General features: G+C 38.9%; 1 protein-coding gene across 1 annotated transcript in view; it reads right to left on the bottom strand.

Annotated features, from left to right (window-relative positions):
• The window catches only part of myo3a (myosin IIIA), a 132075-nt gene that overhangs the window by 61584 nt on the left and 49439 nt on the right, over positions 1–21052 (bottom strand). Inside the window, exons 5-9 of the mRNA XM_062992288.1 lie at positions 16956–17032; positions 14923–15068; positions 4444–4509; positions 3597–3752; positions 2104–2197 (exon numbers count right to left, since the gene is read on the bottom strand). Of these exons, the coding sequence (XP_062848358.1) occupies positions 2104–2197; positions 3597–3752; positions 4444–4509; positions 14923–15068; positions 16956–17032 (539 nt within the window). The remainder of the gene's footprint in view (positions 1–2103; positions 2198–3596; positions 3753–4443; positions 4510–14922; positions 15069–16955; positions 17033–21052) is intronic.

Here is a 21052-nt window from a genome sequence, read left to right as displayed (position 1 = left end):
GCTCTACACAGAGCAGTGGTAGAATGTCACCAAAAGCTCCGTGTTCAGGTTGTTTTTCCTGAGTGTTCTCAGAAAATATAGCCGCTGTTGAGCTTTTTTGACCTGAGCAGTGGTGTTTGTGGCATTCAGCAACATTTTTCATTTCATCCTATTTTGGTGGGTTAGATTTCCCTGAAAAGAGTGAAATGGGGTAACATCCCCCAGACAGGACGCCAAGCCACTGTGTATTCAAACCCTGGATCCCAGCACTAGTGAGCTAACAATTTACCACTGTGCCACCTGAAAGTCCAAAAAACTAAGCTATTTTTTGCAAAACAGAGCTATTTGTTTTGGGTAATGTAAAGATTTTTGCCAGCATTATTAACAAAGGTAAAAAGTTTGTATACACGATTGAATGCTCTCTGTCATATCAGTCTTGGAATTGTAATGATTTTGTAATAAATAGGGCTGGTGGTCAGTGATCTCTTAGCATGGGTGAGAGATGAAAATGTCATCTTAAACTAAGGAAATATGTGAGGAAGGAATTGTCAGATATAAAACAAGAACCACAAGAACAGGTATGCCCAGAAGTAGAAGCTAGAAACATACTGTAGGTATGACAGTTTACAGTCAAGCAAGCTATACAGACAAGCCACACAAGTAAGATATTATTGCATGTAAATGTGGCTTGATTGTGCAGAGTATCATGCATTGTATTATTACATTTACAGTATTTGTGGATGGATAAAAAAAAACCCAAACTTCCCTTTGGTTTCCTTTATCATACCCAAACTTATTATTCTGGTCATTTAAGTGTGTAGAAAAAAACAGGAAAAACATCAGAGAGGACTTTACAATTCCATATTTTAGTCCAGACAAGACAAATTCCACATCGTTCCTATCATCTGCCACCATCACTCCCAGCACATGAAAAATAAAGAGTGCATCAAAATCCTTCAAGCCAGCCTCACTGCTGTTATGGATGAGGGAAATACATCATTGAGTATTGGAGCGATTTGTATCTTTCAGTATGTCAGTGTGTTAATAAATCACAGCAAATGTTAGTCTAAGCAAATAAACTGTTATTGTTTTAAATTGGTTTGTTCATTTTTCCATCTGACGTTTGCAATAGGGCTACTGGTGGAGATATCAGTGCATGCCTGTGCATTAGAAAACAATATAAATCATACAAATTAAAACTGCATATGGCTGGGTTTGTAGGCTCGGACCACTTGTCTTCATGTGTTTTAAACCTGTATAAATGGTGTGTTAGAACTGGTATATGCAAATTTGCAGCTTTTATGCACATGGTGATGTTAAGCTGTTTTAACTGTAGACAAGGCCACACATGTTCCAACAACTAAGTTATGGCAGACCTGTTTCATTTTGATTTGTTTTATTCTATCTGGATACATTTCCTTGTAGCATTACAGTTACAGTTTGGGTTTTCTGACTAGTGGATTGTTTCATGTGCTTTTTGGGGTACAATCAAACTAGCCTTATTCAAATTGGAGTGGAAAGGTTACAATTAATACACGAACAATAACTAAAAAGATCATGCTACAAGCAAAACAACACATACAACAAAGAGCTCAAACTCAAAAAAGAAGTGGACATTGTTCCAATTGTTCATTCACAGAAAAAGAACAATTGCAAAACTCATTAAAATCCCAAGACTGCTATTACACACATAACTCTTTTTTTCTATTTTTATTTATGCATTATTCTCTCATTTTCTCCCAATTTAGCATAGTCAGTTTGTCTTCCGCTGCTGGGGATCTCTGATTGCAGTCGAGGTGGGTATATTGCTTAACCCTTTTTCACCTATGCACTCTATCTGCCAATCAGGGTCTTTACACAGTGTTTGAAGACCGCACCCACATAGTCCGGTCATCCCGCCCTAGCAGAGACGTGTCTGCTGCAGGCACTACCAATTATGCCTGCTAGACGGTGGCAAGGCCGAGTTCAGAATCTCGACGCTGGTGTGCTAGCAGAATATCCCGCTGCGCCACCTGGGCACTACACACATAACTCTAACAAGTGTATGTACACTTTGGAATGCACACTGTATGGATGGTTAGAATTGATTTGCATGGTTGCTGTGTTGGAGTCAATAATTCTTACTTCATCAAGGGCTTCCAGGACTGTCAGGTCTTGAATATCAACTTCCTCGTTCTGAGACATGATGCTGCCTTGTTTAGTGTGGATCCTCTTGTACCTGAAAAGTTCAACAAACATTTTGACAAGTTAGACTTTTTAGTGTAGATGTGTGGCCTAAATGCATGTACTAACCAGCTAAAATATATGAGACATACTGTATTAATGATGAATAAATAGGTAATATGCATGCATAAGTGGTAACTAGGGTAGTTTTGAGCAACATTAGAAGCTTATAACTGAATTAAAGATGTTACCTGCTAGTTATTTATTTCAGCTATTCCTAACCATTTATGCTAATATATGATAAATTAAGAGTAATTGTAATGCTGTCATTGTTTCAATTATTATGATGATTTTATTTAAACTATCCTATAAAAATGATTTTATTTAAACTATCCTATATTTTTTTTAAATAAATGGAATACTGTTGTACGATTATTAGTGTTCACTTTATAATTATTATCTCCCTCCTGATAAGTAAAAAATTGTTTATTGTGTATTTTGGTTAAATTAGCTTAATTACACAGTGAAAAATAAGGAAAAATCCAAAAAATCCATTTTACATTTTATTCCAAGAAAAAAATCCCTCATCAGGAAATTTTTTTTAACAAAATCACATGTGCAATTATGAGAACCCCTAAAAATATTTAAAAAAAATAAATGTAGCTGAAGATTTTTTTTCTATTAATGTTTTACTCTTTTAAGCTGATCAAATCAGTGTTTTGAGAAACTTTCAGGCAATAATTCATGACTCTCACTGGGGTATTTACCAGTCACTCTTGAATGTGGGAAAGATAAGAGAATATACAATTCAAACAGCAAATTAGAAAAAAAAACATCTGTTGACCTTTTAAATCAGGGAATTAATGAAAACTAGGTACTTAGCTGAAAATGCCCAGATATACATTTAGGGCAATAATCTGTTGTCTAAAAATATAATAATATAAGTATTATAGTATGTATTTATTAAAAATGATTGAATGAGTTTACATCTTGTTTCTTTAAATTGTCCATCTTATATTGGTCAATATTACTTATTCCTGAAACAATGTGAAGTGTACAGAATCTCATCTAAACCCTGTTACAGGTCCTAAATCTGCATAGCTAACATACACAAGCTGCGGGATTATAATTAAACATATAGTTTAGACTAAAATCCAAATATTATTAAAATTATTAAACATAAAAAATATTAATGAAATGAAACAAAATATTCCCATTGTAAAAAAAACAGTAAATGTTATTAAAAACCTGAACTATTACATGATTTAACTGATGCCTATATATTTGTATAAACACTTAGATAAATAAATTAACTAATTATTTTTTAGATAAATAAATTATTTTTGATAGTCCAGATGAGTTCAGGCTGTTGCTACAGACATTGATTGCTCTTCTATCCACATACTGATTTTTCATCTAGTTCTAAAATTAGTAGGTGATATCTTGACATGTACCTGGTTTTCTCAATAACTTCTATCCGCTGACTGAGTTCTATAAGCTCCTTCAGCTGTTTCTGTAGAGGTTCCACTTGACCTGAGACCTGTTTAATGAAAGGATGCTCGAGCAGATCCTGAACATTTGGCCGCAACTCAAAGTCCTTAATAAGACACCTGCACAGTCAGACATCAGCATACAAATCATGTCAGTCCATATATTTTTGCATATTACATTACATATACACAAACCCTAGTTCCAAAATAATGCAATAAAAAATGAGAGAACAAAGAGACAAATCTAGACTGCAGGTAGGCCAATCAAACACACACCGTGTCTTAGGACATGCAAAACACCTGCCTCTCTGTGTTTTTGGCTCAGTGAAACTTGACATAACACAGTGGTAAATGATGTAATAGACTGGTAAAAATGCCTCTGGTCCAGTGTTGTTGAGTGTATGGCAGGTATCAAATTATATTCTATTCTATTTATTTATACTTACAAAAGACAATGAAACCGGTCAGTTAAAAGACATTTTATTGATAAATGAGGGTTCTTGATGCAGTGCAATCTGAGAAACTGGAGACCACGGGTGTTTAACTTAGACATTTCAATAATTTTCTCATGCATTTGTTGACAAACTGAAGATCCAATACCCATCTTTGCTCCTCACAGACTCAACCTTTCCTGGAGGCTGCTTTTGTACCAAATCATGATAATTATCAGAAACAGAACACTCAAACGTGTGTGTTGTCTTTGAATAACATTAAAACTGGGATGCAATGCACTTAGTGTTGCCTGATGCTGGTGATTGGATCTAGGTTTCTGTAGAACACATACTGAGTATGATTCCCACATTTTACTTACTTGCATATGAAACTGTTGAACTGATCAGACCAGATAGCTGGCTCCTGCAGAGTCGGTGAAGGATTTCTGTTCAAGATGGAAAAGACAAAAAAGAAAATTTTATTAAACAGCAGAATTAATTTTACAATTCTGATTATAAATCATTGATATTCTCAATTTTTTTTCCCATGTCAGGCCCCACCAGGCTATTATTTATCTAATAAGTATCAAGTAAAAGTTAAAACTATATAGTTCATCCAACAAACTATACTTAAAATATTAAATTAAATAAGAAATGTATTTTTCTTGGTTCTAACATAAGAAGAAAGATTAAGTCATTTCATTTTTATCAACCACTTACAATGTGACAGTAAACAACACAAGCAATTGAATGGGTTAGGAGCCTTGTCACATATTCCATATCATTATTAATTGGGCAACTCCATCCAGTTTGAATTTCTGGACAGATGAACTGATTTAACATTGTGGATTTGTGTATCTGGATTATTGAGCATGCATTAGGAGATCTCTATGTACTAGACATTATTTTTCCCTTTTAATACTGACCAGGCTGCATGTCCATACTGCTGAAAAGCATCTCTAAAACTAGATGCTACACCACATTTGGTGACGGGACAGTGGTAGCCTAGTAGGTAGGGCTTTGGGCTATCAACTGAAAGGCTAAGAGTTTGAATCCCAGCTCTGCCATGCAGCCACTGAGGGCCCTTAAGCAAGGCCCTTAACCCTCTCAGCTCCAGGGGCGCTGTACAATGACTGACCCTGTGCCCTGACCCCGGCTTCCAAACAAGCTGGGATATGTGTTGTACTATACACATGTATATGTACAGTGTATCACAGAAGTGAGTACACCCCTCACATTTCTGCAGATATTTAAGTATATCTTTTCATGGGACAACACTGACAAAATGACACTTTGACACAATGAAAAGTAGTCTGTGTGCAGCTTATATAACAGTGTAAATTTATTCTTCCCTCAAAATAACTCAATATACAGCCATTAATGTCTAAACCACCGGCAACAAAAGTGAGTACACCCCTTAGTGAAAGTTGCTGAAGTGTCAATATTTTGTGTGGCCACCATTATTTCCCAGAACTGCCTTAACTCTCCTGGGCATGGAGTTTACCAGAGCTTCACAGGTTGCCACTGGAATGCTTTTCCACTCCTCCATGATGACATCACGGAGCTGGCGGATATTCGAGACTTTGCGCTCCTCCACCTTCCGCTTGAGGATGCCCCAAAGATGTTCTATTGGGTTTAGGTCTGGAGACATGCTTGGCCAGTCCATCACCTTTACCCTCAGCCTCTTCAATAAAGCAGTGGTCGTCTTAGAGGTGTGTTTGGGGTCATTATCATGCTGGAACACTGCCCTGCGACCCAGATTCCGGAGGGAGGGGATCATGCTCTGCTTCAGTATTTCACAGTACATATTGGAGTTCATGTGTCCCTCAATGAAATGTAACTCCCCAACACCTGCTGCACTCATGCAGCCCCAGACCATGGCATTCCCACCACCATGCTTGACTGTAGGCATGACACACTTATCTTTGTACTCCTCACCTGATTGCCGCCACACATGCTTGAGACCATCTGAACCAAACAAATTAATCTTGGTCTCATCAGACCATAGGACATGGTTCCAGTAATCCATGTCCTTTGTTGACATGTCTTCAGCAAACTGTTTGAGGGCTTTCTTGTGTAGAGACTTCAGAAGAGGCTTCCTTCTGGGGTGACAGCCATGCAGACCAATTTGATGTAGTGTGCGGCGTATGGTCTGAGCACTGACAGGCTGACCCCCCACCTTTTCAATCTCTGCAGCAATGCTGACAGCACTCCTGCGCCTATCTTTCAAAGACAGCAGTTGGATGTGACGCTGAGCACGTGCACTCAGCTTCTTTGGACGACCAACGCGAGGTCTGTTCTGAGTGGACCCTGCTCTTTTAAAACGCTGGATGATCTTGGCCACTGTGCTGCAGCTCAGTTTCAGGGTGTTGGCAATCTTCTTGAAGCCTTGGCCATCTTCATGTAGCGCAACAATTCGTCTTTTAAGATCCTCAGAGAGTTCTTTGCCATGAGGTGCCATGTTGGAACTTTCAGTGACCAGTATGAGAGAGTGTGAGAGCTGTACTACTAAATTGAACACACCTGCTCCCTATGCACACCTGAGACCTAGTAACACTAACAAATCACATGACATTTTGGAGGGAAAATGACAAGCAGTGCTCAATTTGGACATTTAGGGGTGTAGTCTCTTAGGGGTGTACTCACTTTTGTTGCCGGTGGTTTAGACATTAATGGCTGTATATTGAGTTATTTTGAGGGAAGAATAAATTTACACTGTTATATAAGCTGCACACAGACTACTTTTCATTGTGTCAAAGTGTCATTTTGTCAGTGTTGTCCCATGAAAAGATATACTTAAATATCTGCAGAAATGTGAGGGGTGTACTCACTTCTGTGATACACTGTATATATGACAAATATGACGAAGGCATTCTATACATTTACAGTGGGGGTGGTCTTACCTGGCTAAAATGTCATTGAATTATGACCCAGGAAAAAATATGTTTTCATTTTCTTTGGTTTTCTTTCACTACTAATGTGTGACAGCAGCTTCGTATATTATGTTTTTGCATTTTTTATAATGGACTGAACTGAGCTCTGGCGTATGTTCTGTACTTTGGTAGAGTGTTTTTGTTCCCTGCTAACAGTATTTCTTGTCAGGATAAAATGGTTGCTGAAGATAAATGAATAGATGTAAATTTAGAGGTAAGCAATGATACTTGGTAAACAGTAATTCATATTCTTATATCATATATTGCTTTAGATATGGAAAAACACAACTAAACACCTGTAAAGCTGTGTTCCTATAATTCAGACAAACCAATATCGACAGTTAACAGTATCCCAAATGACCTAACACCACCCTGCATTAATACAGCTAATTACACCTAATATACAGTCTTGTGTAAAGAGTCTTTTAGCAGAAGGGCTGAACCTGCTGCAGTGAGCAGCTCTGGTATCAGCACCCTCTTTTGTCCTAAGACAATATTTAATTTCGTTAGTCGTGTGTATGTGGGGGAATGACATAAATCTCAGCTTATTACATGTTACACCCCACAAAGAGCTAACAGACACCTCAGTACACCTCAGTGTTTTCTGAATGCTTAGACTACCAATAAGGTTTTTTTTATTAGGATCCCATACACATGCATAACGATAATAAATAAATAAAAATACATAAATACATTTGCATCAAAACATTTTAAAATGTTGCTTGAAGACAAAAAGAGCACTTAGGATCTGGTTGACACTGAGGAAAAGAAAACTATGTATTGATTCATAGCCCTAAGTGCAGGCTACTCTGATGTTGAACACAGAAAAAAATAACCATAAAGAAATAAAGACTTTAGGACTTCAATATTTCTGCAGCTTTTTTTATCTCTGACTCTTAGAAACAAATACATTTTTATTTAATTTACATTTAGCAGACACTCAAGCAACCAACAACAAGTGACTTATGAACAATTAAGGGTTAAGGGTCTTGCTCAAGGGCCCAAAAGTGGCAACTTATCTTGAACCAACAGCCTTCTAATCACTAGTCCAGTAACCTAACCATTGAACTACCATTGTGCTTGGAATACATACACCACATAAGTAAAGATGTTCTAGCATTACTTTCTTTCTTCCCTGTCACAGTATGACCTTAAATGGCTTGATGTGTTGTTAGTGAGGAATGCATAGTGTCACGTGGGAGAGAAAGGACTCAAGTGCGGAGATTAACTTAAACAATAATTTTATTTTTTAAATGAAAAATTAAACACAAAACACAAAACAAAAACAAAACCAATAATGAACCCCGCTGGAGACCGCTGGGCGATGCAGGCAACGAAAACTGAAAAAGGAAAACAAAGATTAATGCAAGGCGCGAACCCGGGTCGCGCCGGTGCATGGCGGTTGTGTTGCCACCGCGCTAACGTAGCGCGGGTGAGGGGGTGTGTGTAGACGCTGAAGATAAAGCGCTAGGTATGAACCGGGTAATGGCGTTATAGCCGAGCGCTTGACGGCATCACCATCAGGCAGTTACTGAACCTACAGGCGCTGAAACATAAAGCGGTGGGTGTGAACCGGGTAATGGCGTTATAGCCGAGCGCTTGACGGCATCACCATCAGGCAGTTACTGATCCCACTGTCGCTGAAAATAAAGCGGTGGGTATGAACCGGGTAATGGCGTTATAGCCGAGCGCTTGACGGCATCACCATCAGGCAGTTACTAATCCCACTATCGCTGAAAATAAAGCGGTGGGTGTAAACCGGGTAATGGCGTTATAGCCGAGCGCTTGACGGCATCACCATCAGGCAGTTACTGACCCACCAAGCTGAAAGCGCTAAGGCACTACAGCAATATGACACGGGAGTTAAGGACTCCCGGACATCAACAGCCCCCCGCACGGCGGTGGGCTACGGGAAGAACGCGATCGGCGTGGCTTCGCTGAAGGTTACAGCTAATGAAGTTCGCCGATCTGAAAAGAGAAGAATAGAACAAATCAGTTAGACAGCCTCAGAAGTGCGGATTCGAACCGGGGATGTTGACGCGAGAGCCGAACACTTAACGGCCTCGCCATCCAGCGGTTACGAAACCAAATGACCACTTAAGATAAGAGGATAATGCGGATACGGCTGCAAGCGATATCGCTTGCTGTTTAGCCGCACCGCTAACGCTAACCGAACAAAGAAAAGGCAGCACGAGGGCTGCACGGCGTCGCACCACGCTAAAGCAATAGGCTAAATAAAGATGTTACCTCGACCTTGCAGTCTACACACCCTAATGGCACATGCCACCAGGGGATACCGTCTGACCTATGAAAGCGTGGATGCGCTGCCACCAGAGAACTGAAAAAACAAACAAAAGAAACAAAAGCAGACAAAAGGTGCGACACCCGCTGCTGTGCAGAGCTGGCTTAAGTAAGCCAGCCCACAGCTGCAGGCAATTCGCCCTAATTGGAAGGCCTATTATTTAAGGCCTTCCTCTACTGAGCTCTGTAAGGCTCTGTGACATCAGGGAAGAGTGGTAAGTACCACTGACGCCACAGAACCTTACAGTACCCCCTCCTTAAAGAGACCTCTCCTGAGGTCTCTAGCCCAGCGGTCCAATTCCCCCAGGCCGCCACAGGCAACCGGGGGAGTGCCCCCCCAAAAAATGTTTTGGGAGAGAACAGGGGTTCTCCGCTGAGTCCAGAAATGGTCGCACCTTTCTGTCTGCTTTTGTGGGAGAGTAAGGACTCAAGTGCGGAGATTAACTTAAATAATAATTTTATTTTTTAAATGAAAAATTAAACACAAAACAAAAACAAAACCAATAATGAACCCCGCTGGAGACCGCTGGGCGATGCAGGCAACGAAAACTGAAAAAGGAAAACAAAGATTAATGCAAGGCGCGAACCCGGGTCGCGCCGGTGCATGGCGGTTGTGTTGCCACCGCGCTAACGTAGCGCGGGTGAGGGGGTGTGTGTAGACGCTGAAGATAAAGCGCTAGGTATGAACCGGGTAATGGCGTTATAGCCGAGCGCTTGACGGCATCACCATCAGGCAGTTACTGAACCTACAGGCGCTGAAACATAAAGCGGTGGGTGTGAACCGGGTAATGGCGTTATAGCCGAGCGCTTGACGGCATCACCATCAGGCAGTTACTGATCCCACTGTCGCTGAAAATAAAGCGGTGGGTATGAACCGGGTAATGGCGTTATAGCCGAGCGCTTGACGGCATCACCATCAGGCAGTTACTAATCCCACTATCGCTGAAAATAAAGCGGTGGGTGTAAACCGGGTAATGGCGTTATAGCCGAGCGCTTGACGGCATCACCATCAGGCAGTTACTGACCCACCAAGCTGAAAGCGCTAAGGCACTACAGCAATATGACACGGGAGTTAAGGACTCCCGGACATCAACAGCCCCCCGCACGGCGGTGGGCTACGGGAAGAACGCGATCGGCGTGGCTTCGCTGAAGGTTACAGCTAATGAAGTTCGCCGATCTGAAAAGAGAAGAATAGAACAAATCAGTTAGACAGCCTCAGAAGTGCGGATTCGAACCGGGGATGTTGACGCGAGAGCCGAACACTTAACGGCCTCGCCATCCAGCGGTTACGAAACCAAATGACCACTTAAGATAAGAGGATAATGCGGATACGGCTGCAAGCGATATCGCTTGCTGTTTAGCCGCACCGCTAACGCTAACCGAACAAAGAAAAGGCAGCACGAGGGCTGCACGGCGTCGCACCACGCTAAAGCAATAGGCTAAATAAAGATGTTACCTCGACCTTGCAGTCTACACACCCTAATGGCACATGCCACCAGGGGATACCGTCTGACCTATGAAAGCGTGGATGCGCTGCCACCAGAGAACTGAAAAAACAAACAAAAGAAACAAAAGCAGACAAAAGGTGCGACACCCGCTGCTGTGCAGAGCTGGCTTAAGTAAGCCAGCCCACAGCTGCAGGCAATTCGCCCTAATTGGAAGGCCTATTATTTAAGGCCTTCCTCTACTGAGCTCTGTAAGGCTCTGTGACATCAGGGAAGAGTGGTAAGTACCACTGACGCCACAGAACCTTACACATAGTGCCCTTACATCAACCATCAACCCTGCAGCTTTTGGATTTACACTATATTGCCAAAAGTATTCACTCGTCTGCCTTCACACGCATATGAACTTAAGTGACATCCCATTCTTAATCCATAGGGTTTAATATGATGTCGGCCCACCCTTTGCAGCTATAACAGCTTCAACTCTTCTGGGAAGGCTTTCCACAAGGTTTAGGAGTGTGTTTATGGGAATTTTTTACCATTCTCCCAGAAGCGCATTTGTGAGGTCAGACACTGATGTTGGACGAGAAGGCCTGGCTCTCAGTCCCCATTCTAATTCCATTGGATTGCCAGACGGAGAAGCGTGATTCGTCACCCCCAGAAAACACGACTCCACTGCTCTAGAGTCAAGTGGCGGCGTGCTTTACACCACTGCATCTGACGCTTTGCATTGTGCTTGGTGATGTAAGGCTTGGATGCAGCTGCTCAGCCATGGAAACCCATTCCATGAAGCTCTCTACGCACTGTTCTTGAGCTAATCTGAAGGCCACATGAAGTTTGGAGGTCTGTAGCGATTGACTCTGCAGAAAGTTGGCGACCTCTGCGCACTATGCACCTCAGCATCCGCTGACCCCGCACTGTCACACCTGAATTCAATAATTTCGATGAATGAGTCAATACTTTTGGCAATATAGTGTATTTGAGATAATGTTTAAGATCTAGTTGGAACTGTCATTGTTTTCTGACCTATTTATCTTTGCCCTTGCCTTAAGCTCATTCCCACTGAGTTGAGTAGCGGTCGGGTGTACCCAAATCAAAATGCCTAAACTGAAATAGTCTGCATGGCTGGACTGTACATTGAACTCTCAGCTCCAGCTACAAACAAGTGCTACTGTGTCCATATTCTATTTTATAGATGATGAATCTTTCTAACGGCTCCTGGCTGCCATCTTAAATATCCTCTCACTTTTTTGCAAGGACCAAGGACTATATACCATGTCTGATCCAGCTTATTTGGTGTTATATGGATTTCTAATACGCTGTTAATTAAAGAGTTGTCTCTGATGGTACAAGGGCAGATGGGTCCTGTCCTATTTCAGACACATCCATTATAGACTTATTCAGGCATGAAATAGAGTTTAGGAAAATGTGACAAGGCATTAAATATGGGTGTTTGATAGTGAACTTTACAAATAATAAATGGCCAGAAGAACTTCAAGAGTTCTAGTTCATGTTACTTTAACTTGAGAAATACACTGTATTGCTAAAATTTACACTATAGGCAACTACTTTGTGTCGATGTGCATTTTTTTTCGTGTGTGTGTGTGTGTGTGTTAGCAGGGGAGAGAGAGAGATTGGAGTGCTACACAATCAAGATGACAAGAGATTACAAAAATGTAGAGGTGAAATCCTTGGCATGTTAAAAGGTGAACTAGATGTTCCTATATTTGGCTGCATTCATATATCCATCAATTCTCACCAGTTTCCCTTACCCTGTGGCCGAGAAACACCCCCATAGCATGATGCAGCCAACAGTGACTGTTTTTCACCTAACACTGTGCTTGCTGTTCTGCAGAAAGTGTTCAGTTTTAATCTCATCAGAAACAGTTTACTCATTTTGCCAAGTCCTTACATGCCATCATATGCCTTAATACTCAAAAGTGGCTTCCGTCCTGCCACTGCCAAAGGCCTGATTAATAGACTGCTGCAGAGATGGCTGCCCATCCATCAGGTTCTTCCATCTTTGCACAGGACCCTCAGAGCCTTTTTACTAAGATTGTTGGGTTCCTACTTACCTCCCTTGCCAAGGTAGGGAGGGCTTAAGGTTTTGCCAAGCTGATTCTATTGTAGATTTACTGAGGCCACTGTGATCCTCTGAATACTCAAATACTTAGATATATATAGTTATGACAGAATCGTGTTGGGTACTCCTTTACAACATCAAGAAGTTTTGGCCATTTCTCTCAATGGAAGCCACTCAGATTCTTGTCCAGTCACTCGTAATCTCATGGTTGGACTACTACAACTCACTCCTGGCAGGTGCTCCCATGTCCGCTATTAAACCCTTGGAACTAATTCAAAATGCAGCTGCCTGCCTGGTTTTCAACCAACCTAAACACTGCCACATTACCTCACTGCTGCGTTCTCTTCACTGGCTTCCTGTAGCTGCACACATTCAGTTTAAAACACTGATGCTCGCCTACAAAGCCAAAAATGGACCAGCTCCAAAATGCCTTACAGAACGCTGCTCTGTACCACACAACCTCTGAGCCTCTAGTCTCGCTAGCCTTGACCCTCCACCTAGAACTCAGGGAAGACAAGCATCAAGGTTCTACTCTTTACTGTACTAGCACCCAAAGTGGTGGAACGAACTTCCTCTGTCTGTCCGAACATCTTCAAAAGATTATTAAAAACCCACCTCTTTGCTAAACTGAGAACTAACATGTACTTACTAATGCTTTTATTTACTTCTTATTTACTACAATTAAAAAGTACACTACCAGGGTTTTAGCAGATGTGTATCCTTGGACTTGTTTCTTGTTTTCTCTGGAAGCACTTGTGTAAGTCACTCTGGATAAGAGTGTCTGCTAAATGCCGAAAATGTAAATATTGTTTTAGATACTTTTACAGTTATGGTATTGAGGAAATGGTTTTATACAAAACAAACTTCCAATTTGACTGTATTCAATGCAAGCAATTGAATAGATTAAGCAAGAGACACACAAACAGTTCCTTGGACTTCATGGCTTATTTTTTGTTCTGACAATGTGATGGAAATTGAGGGCCCTTATAAACCCAGGTGTGCCTTTCCAAACTATATCCAAGCAATTCAAATTAGAACAGGTGGATGCACCAAACCTCATTTTGTAGTGTTATCACAAGCAGTCTGAAAACCTTCATGAATAAGAGATTTTAGTTTTTAGCAATTGACTTTACCATTATGGGTGATTGTGTAGTGTAGATAAAGCCAAAAAGAGCACCAAGAGATGTAGAACATCATATATTTACACTCAGTAATCCTCAGTAAGCAGTGGAGTGACCTAGAACATCCCAAAACTACAATTAATCTGCTTAACAGAGAGCAGCATATTAGCACAGAGCAGTATAAAAATGTGCCCAGGGTCACTTATTTCAATAAAGCAGTCCAGAGCAACTATAGAATGAACTTGTAGTGTTCCAACTGCTATAAACTGCATTTATAGCATGACTGTGCACTTGTGCACATAGCAATGTCTAAATGGTTAAAAAAAAGCTTGGTTTAAAGAAACTACAGTGGCCTGCAGAGAGCCCTGACCTCCGCCCCAACAGCTTTGGAATGAACTGGAGCATCAATTAAGGTTTTCTTTACCAACATCAGTGCCCAGATATACAAATGCTATTTTGACTGAATGGGCACAGATTCCCACAGACATGCTGCAAAGTCTTCTGAAAAGTGTCTTTTGTTATAGTGGTGTTAGATCACATAGAGGTCATGCCATTTAAGTACCATTTGTTTTTAAATGAGATGTACAACAAGCTCATGGTAAGGTGACCAAATACTTTTAGTCATAAAGTGCATGTGCAGCCATGAGCAGACTTGGTACACCAAGTCTGTATTTAACAGAGCCATTAACAAGAAGTACAATGTCATTAGGGCTCCAATTCCCACACAGCAAACCTGATGGTCATCTGTTCTGTTGTTTGGGCTAAACTGTAGCTCAAACTTTTTAATAACAGCTAATATAAACCACACAGGCAACAAAAATAAGAGCTACATTCAAATAATGCATCTATAAAATAGATGACTAAATATTACTCTCAACAGCATAGACCAAACAAAACAGACAACCAAAGCTTTGGTGGCGTATAGATTGCTACATGTACCATGTAAATTAGTTGTTACATTTAAATAAGTTGTTACCGTGGGATGTTAAAAAGCGCTTTCATGGGATGAAGGTTCGAAAGTGGTGGGTTCCCATCACCCAGTTCAATGGCGGTGATGCCAAGAGACCAGACATCACACCGGGCGTCATATGCAGAATCTAACTGCTGCTCACACGCTATTACCTGCAGATATGATACATACATACATACATCACATATTAAACCTATTAACACTGAAAAACAAACTACATTTATGCATGGGAATGTAAAAAATGATTTACAATAGGTTCTATGTAAAAATAAAGGTAAATTTGACATATTGGCACTTTACTGACAATGCTGTGTGATTTAATATAAATTGACAGATACATTTTAGTCTGTTAGATTGCACTGATTTAGCAGGCTTTACATTTAGTTTTCTTTTTAATTAAGTTTTAATACAATCATTTGCCATATTAAAATATATGTAAATTTTAGTTGTTATTTTAATATGTACTTAAATTGTAATATTTAGTTACTTGGTATATTGAAATGTACAAGTGTATGTTGCTATGTTGAAGTGTATGTAATTTTTTACTTTTCCGTCATGGTCTTAAGAGGTGGAGATAACCTTGTTCAGCCATGGTTTTAAAAGCTTTTGACCTCAGCACTGGTGCGCCACACGAGTGCTGAGATCTCACGTAAAGTTAAAAGTTCATTCACTTGTAAAAACGCTTTGCTGAAATGTATGTAAATTTCAAAAAAACTTTGTGTATGTAAATTTAAAATTGTCACATGCTGTGTTAAAATGAAGTCACAGTAACTTGCTATATTGAAATGTACATATATTTTATTATTTAGTTAATAGCTATATTTAATAAAAAGGAAAGAAAATTTGCTTTGCAATGTTGTAAATTTTAGTAAAGTTAAAAGTTTAATCACTTGTCATATTAAAATGTAAAGTAACTTACCTGCCATGTTGAAATATACATACATTGTAATATTTTGTTATGTTAATATTTTGTAAGTACAATTTAAAATTCAGTATTACCTATGTTAAATGAAATAAAACAAATTAAGTACTTGCAATGTTGAAGTTTAAGTGAAAGTTAAACTTCAGTCACTTGTTCTATTAAAAAGTAGAGTAATTTGCTATGTTAAAATCTACGTACATTTTAAAAGTAACTTGATATGTAAATTTTAAAATTTCTGTATGTAAATTTTAAAATTTAGTGACCTGCTATGTTAAATGTTGTTCAAGTAACCTGCTATTGAAATGTCAATATTCAGTTAAAAGCTATGTTTAATAAACGTGCTTTACAATGTTGAAATTTAAGTAAAGTATAAGTTATATTAAAATGTAAACTAACCTACTTGACATGTTGAAATGTACGTACATTTTAATACTGTGTTACTTGCTATGTTAAAATGTAAGTTCAATGTCAAAGTTTAAGTTAAATTAAAAGTTCAGTCTCTTATTCTATTGAAAGGAAATTTGCTATGTTAAAATGTAGATACAATGTTAAAGTTTAAGTTAAATTAAAAGTTCAGTCTCGTATTCTATTGAAAGGAAATTTGCTATGTTAAAATGTATGTAAACATTAAAAGGAACTAGCTATGTAAATTAAAAAATGTTATGTGTATATATAAACATATAAGTATGTTCTTACCTTACGGAAAGCTCTTTTCCTCAGAAAGTAAATGTATTATCCTCAAAGACCAAGATTAATCCATTTCCTTATGCAAGTAATCGCATATTTATTTTATCCAACTTGTTTTTCAATTTATTGGTGAAAATGCAACACTTAAGAATTTATGTGCTGTGGTTTTTCTTCCCTTTAGCTGTGATTGTTTGTATTTTCTTTCAGACTTGTGTACCTGCCCTGTGATGCACCTCCCAACCCATGTAAACTTGATGCAAAACCTGAAGGCCCTGTCCTACAGCTTCATTTGCAACTTGTACATTTACAGTACATTCTGGCTCAGCGCTTCTATCAGTCTTAGAAATTTTAAACCCGGCCTCTCAGCACATGTGTACCACCATTTGCAAAATTTCAGATGAATTGAAAGGCTGGTAACCTGAATGTTTACCTCAGGTGCCATCCAGAATGGTGTTCCTACTGAGGTGTTTCTGCATAGACGGGTGTTGGTTAGCTGTGCTGATACACCTATGAGATACAAAAAAACTTGAATTATTAAATATACAGTCCAGCTAAATACCCCCTTAGCCTCAACTACCCCAGAGCCACCTACCGGTCAACCCTAATTACCCCAAGAGCTAAATACCCCCTCAGCCTCAACTACCCCTCAGCCACTTACCCATCAACCCTAATTATCACAACAGATAAATAACCCTTCAGTCTCAACTACCTCTGAGCCACTTACCCATCAACCCTAATTATCACAACAGATAAATAAACCTTCAGTCTCAACTACCCAAGAGCCACATACCCATACCCATCAACCCTAATTATCACAAAAGATAAATAACCCTTCAGTCTCAACTACCACACAGCCACTTACCAATCAACCCCAATTACTCCAACAGCTAAATAACCCCACAGCCTCAACTACCTCAAAGTCAATTACCCATCAGCCCTAATAAACCCAGGAGCTAAATTACCCATTTGCCTCAACTACTGTATATCAAAGCCTATTACCTATTACCCTCACAGTCCCTTAACAACTGCCCCATCAGCTAATTTGCCCACAACTACCCCATTAGCCTAAGCATCTTTAATCAAAACTACCTCATTAGCCTAACAGCCTTCAACCAAAACTACCCCAACAGCTAAATACCCCCTCATCCTCAACTACCTCACATCCAATTACTCATTAACAACAACTACCTATCAGGCAAATACCCCTCAACAATTACCCCTATTAGCATAATAGCCTTCAAGCTAAATTAAATTTAGAAACCACCTGGTAACAGCTTAACAACCACACGATATGCCTTGGCAACTGCCCAGCAACACCTTAACAACAACAATCGTTCAACAGCTAAGAAACCCCTATACACCTTAGTAGCTGTTTAGCAAAACCTTAGCAGCCACCCAGAAACACTTAGCATTTTAGCAATAAACCCACTACCATAGTAACCGCCTAGCAACACCTTAGCAACCACTTGTCATTATCTTAGTTACTGCCTAGCAACACTTTGACAACCTGTTACCACAGCAATCGTCTAGCTAAGCAAACTTTTACAACCATAGAGTACATCTTGGCAACCAGCTAGCAACATATTAGCATTTGCCGAGCATGCTTATGTGCTTGCACACACACACAATTATCTATCATTTACCTATCATTTTACTGTTTTTCATGATCTCAATAGTATTTTAGAATTTAATTTTATGTTTAAAAAGCATTTAACATCACACATACAGTGTTAATCATGTTATCAGCTTTAGAACAGCCAAACAGTCTGTTATTTGTTTTTAGCTGATTTGTCAAAGTTTGTTGACACAGTTCTTATTCTTATTCGTGTGATTATGGTAGGCAATTATACTATTTATATCCAATAGTTTTATTATTTTTATTATTAGAGTCATTGCAGTAGGCCCAGATGTCACAGCTTGTAGGGACTCACTAGAGAAATGCCCTGGAAAAGCAGATCATTTCCTAAGTTGGATTCACCGATATACACAGAGGAGCAAAAGTTGTGTTAAGGAATCTACTCATGCGTTGCTGGAACTGACAGGTTTGGACAGTTCCCTTTCTATTCTGAGAGGTAGTCTCATTATGGGTGACTGAAGTAGCCTGTCAGGTCACAACATCCAGTTCTGATTTCTGCACTGTTCCTTTTCTTTCCACTTTCTCTGTTGCCAGTTGCGGAGGTTACTCTGTCTTTAATTTGTCACTTTGTTTTAATTAATTTGGTCATCATTGGTTATTCATTTGCTATTCTCTCACTTTTGTTAGTGGCTTTTAGCCACAATATCATTCTACCTTGGTTAAGGATCTCCATATGGCTTTTATTACCTTTCTTGCAGGTGTGTGGGGATCCAGCCTTGGTTTCAGTGCTAAACTTGTGGTAAGCTACTTGAAACAATTGACTCAAATTAAACAATTGAAAGGCAATGCTACCAGTACTAAAATGTGTATGTAATCTGTGCCACTAGAAATGCATACTAGGATTAAATATCAGGAATTGTAAAACTGAGTTTGAATAAATGTGACCGAGGTATATGTAAACCTATGACTTCACCTGTATAATATTTACTTGTCAAGTTAATTTAGCTTTATCCTGAAGTAAATACTGCACTTTTGGGTCTTTTTTTTTTTAGGTCAGGTTAATGCAAATTAAGGAGCCTGAAAGAGCGTTCAGGGTGTGTTCATATTTAAATTAAGTTAAACACTGACAGCTGTTAAAACATTAAAAGTAGATCAAGAAAATGAAGCAGATTCAGCTGTACAGAGTGAACAACAAGCAAAGTGAATTACTAGTAGTTATTACATGCTTTAGCAAAACACAGGTTTGATGTACTGTTATCACTGCCTCACGTTCATTGTTCTAATGAGATAGATATTTGAGACTGATCTCACCCAGTTTAACATTTAAAGAACTGCAGGCTTCATATGGCTCAGATAAGGTTAATGTACACAATTCCACAATTCAATAAGAAAGACACTAGGCAAAAATGACATTTGTGGAAGAGTTGCAAGGTGCGAATGACTGCTGACCAAAAGTAGCACAAAGGCTCATCTTGTATTTGCTCTAAAGCATCTAGATGACCTCCAAGACTTTGGGAATGATATTCTGTGGCCTGAGGAGTTAAAAGTGGATCACAGCATAGACATTAGCTAATACTTTTTTCACAGCAGTTCACTCTTCATGATTTTTTTAAATGACACGACTTGTCTGGTTTGGTGTCATTCATGCTTTTTGTCACACCAATTGCAACATTCTGGGAAAGACCCTTTCTTGTTCAAGCATATGATGATGAACGATCTTTAAAAATGGTTTTATGATTTTGATGTGAAGGAACACCAGTGACCGGTTAAGAGCCCTGACCTCAATGGCACTAAACACCTTTGAGAAGATTTGGAATGTTGTTGTCCTGTACTGTTCTACATACTGCTCCACACACTTTCAGTGCAATGCTTTGCATAGTAATAAACGACTGAGCTTTTGGTGCTCATTTTCATTAAAACCCCATTATGACACCTTAAATTGTCTTAATCATTTTGTTTAATGCAGTTCTTGAATAAAATTTAAACACATACATAATTGGTATCTAATTTACTATCTGTAACGGATTACAAATCACTGTTTTCTGTTTTCATGTAGTTTTTACCTACTGTTGGCCAGTAAAGCCAGACTTAAGTTCATTTTTATTTTTTTTCATTCTAGGTATTTTTAAGGTACTGATAGCACTGTTTTGGACACCAAGCTGGTCCTATTACCTCATTGAAATCTTGGTCAAATGATCCTTCAAACAAAATTATTTTTAAAAAGTAAACGGAAGTATTTCATTAAACAAACAAACAGAATTTGGTACAATCTGATGGTTTTATCTATAAAGGTAATGTGCATCCTCTTTCTGTGACGTGTTTACCCTCAACAGTATTAAAATGCATGTAAATAAACTGATTTTGCATGAACTGAAAACAACAAAGCACAGAATTTACCTGAAAAGAAAAGCTTTAGTAACAATTTCAACAAAAAAGTACATTTACATTTATTATGCTGATTAGCAAATGTTTTAGTAAAAATTCAGCATTTTGTACATAAAAACAAAAAGTATTTAAAAAATTTTTTAAAAAGTAAATATATTTTGTAAATAAATATATATTGTGGTTACTTCAATATTTATAATGTGCAACACTAAAAAAAAACCTATTCTTTTATTTTTTATTTAATTGCCTGTGCATTTATTTGATGCATGTGTCATGATTGATGATTTTTAATTAAAACATGACATTAGACAAACAAAACATAAGTTAAAAATATCACACATTGCATGACTATCCTTTTTACTCAGAGAAGTCTATTGTATAGACTAGGGCTGGCACCGATCCGATACTCTGTATCGGTATTGGTCTGATATTGGCCCAAATCACTGGATCAGCTATCAGAAGGAAAAAAACGTGTAATCCAATCCGATACTGTTACTTAATGTAAATAACACTTAATGTAAATAACACTTAAGGTCATTCAGAAATGAAAACACACTGATTTACTT

Source organism: Trichomycterus rosablanca, chromosome 3, assembly GCF_030014385.1.
Source record: "Trichomycterus rosablanca isolate fTriRos1 chromosome 3, fTriRos1.hap1, whole genome shotgun sequence".
Taxonomy (NCBI): Eukaryota; Metazoa; Chordata; class Actinopteri; order Siluriformes; family Trichomycteridae; genus Trichomycterus; species Trichomycterus rosablanca.
This window is presented reverse-complemented; position numbering and strand designations above follow the sequence as displayed.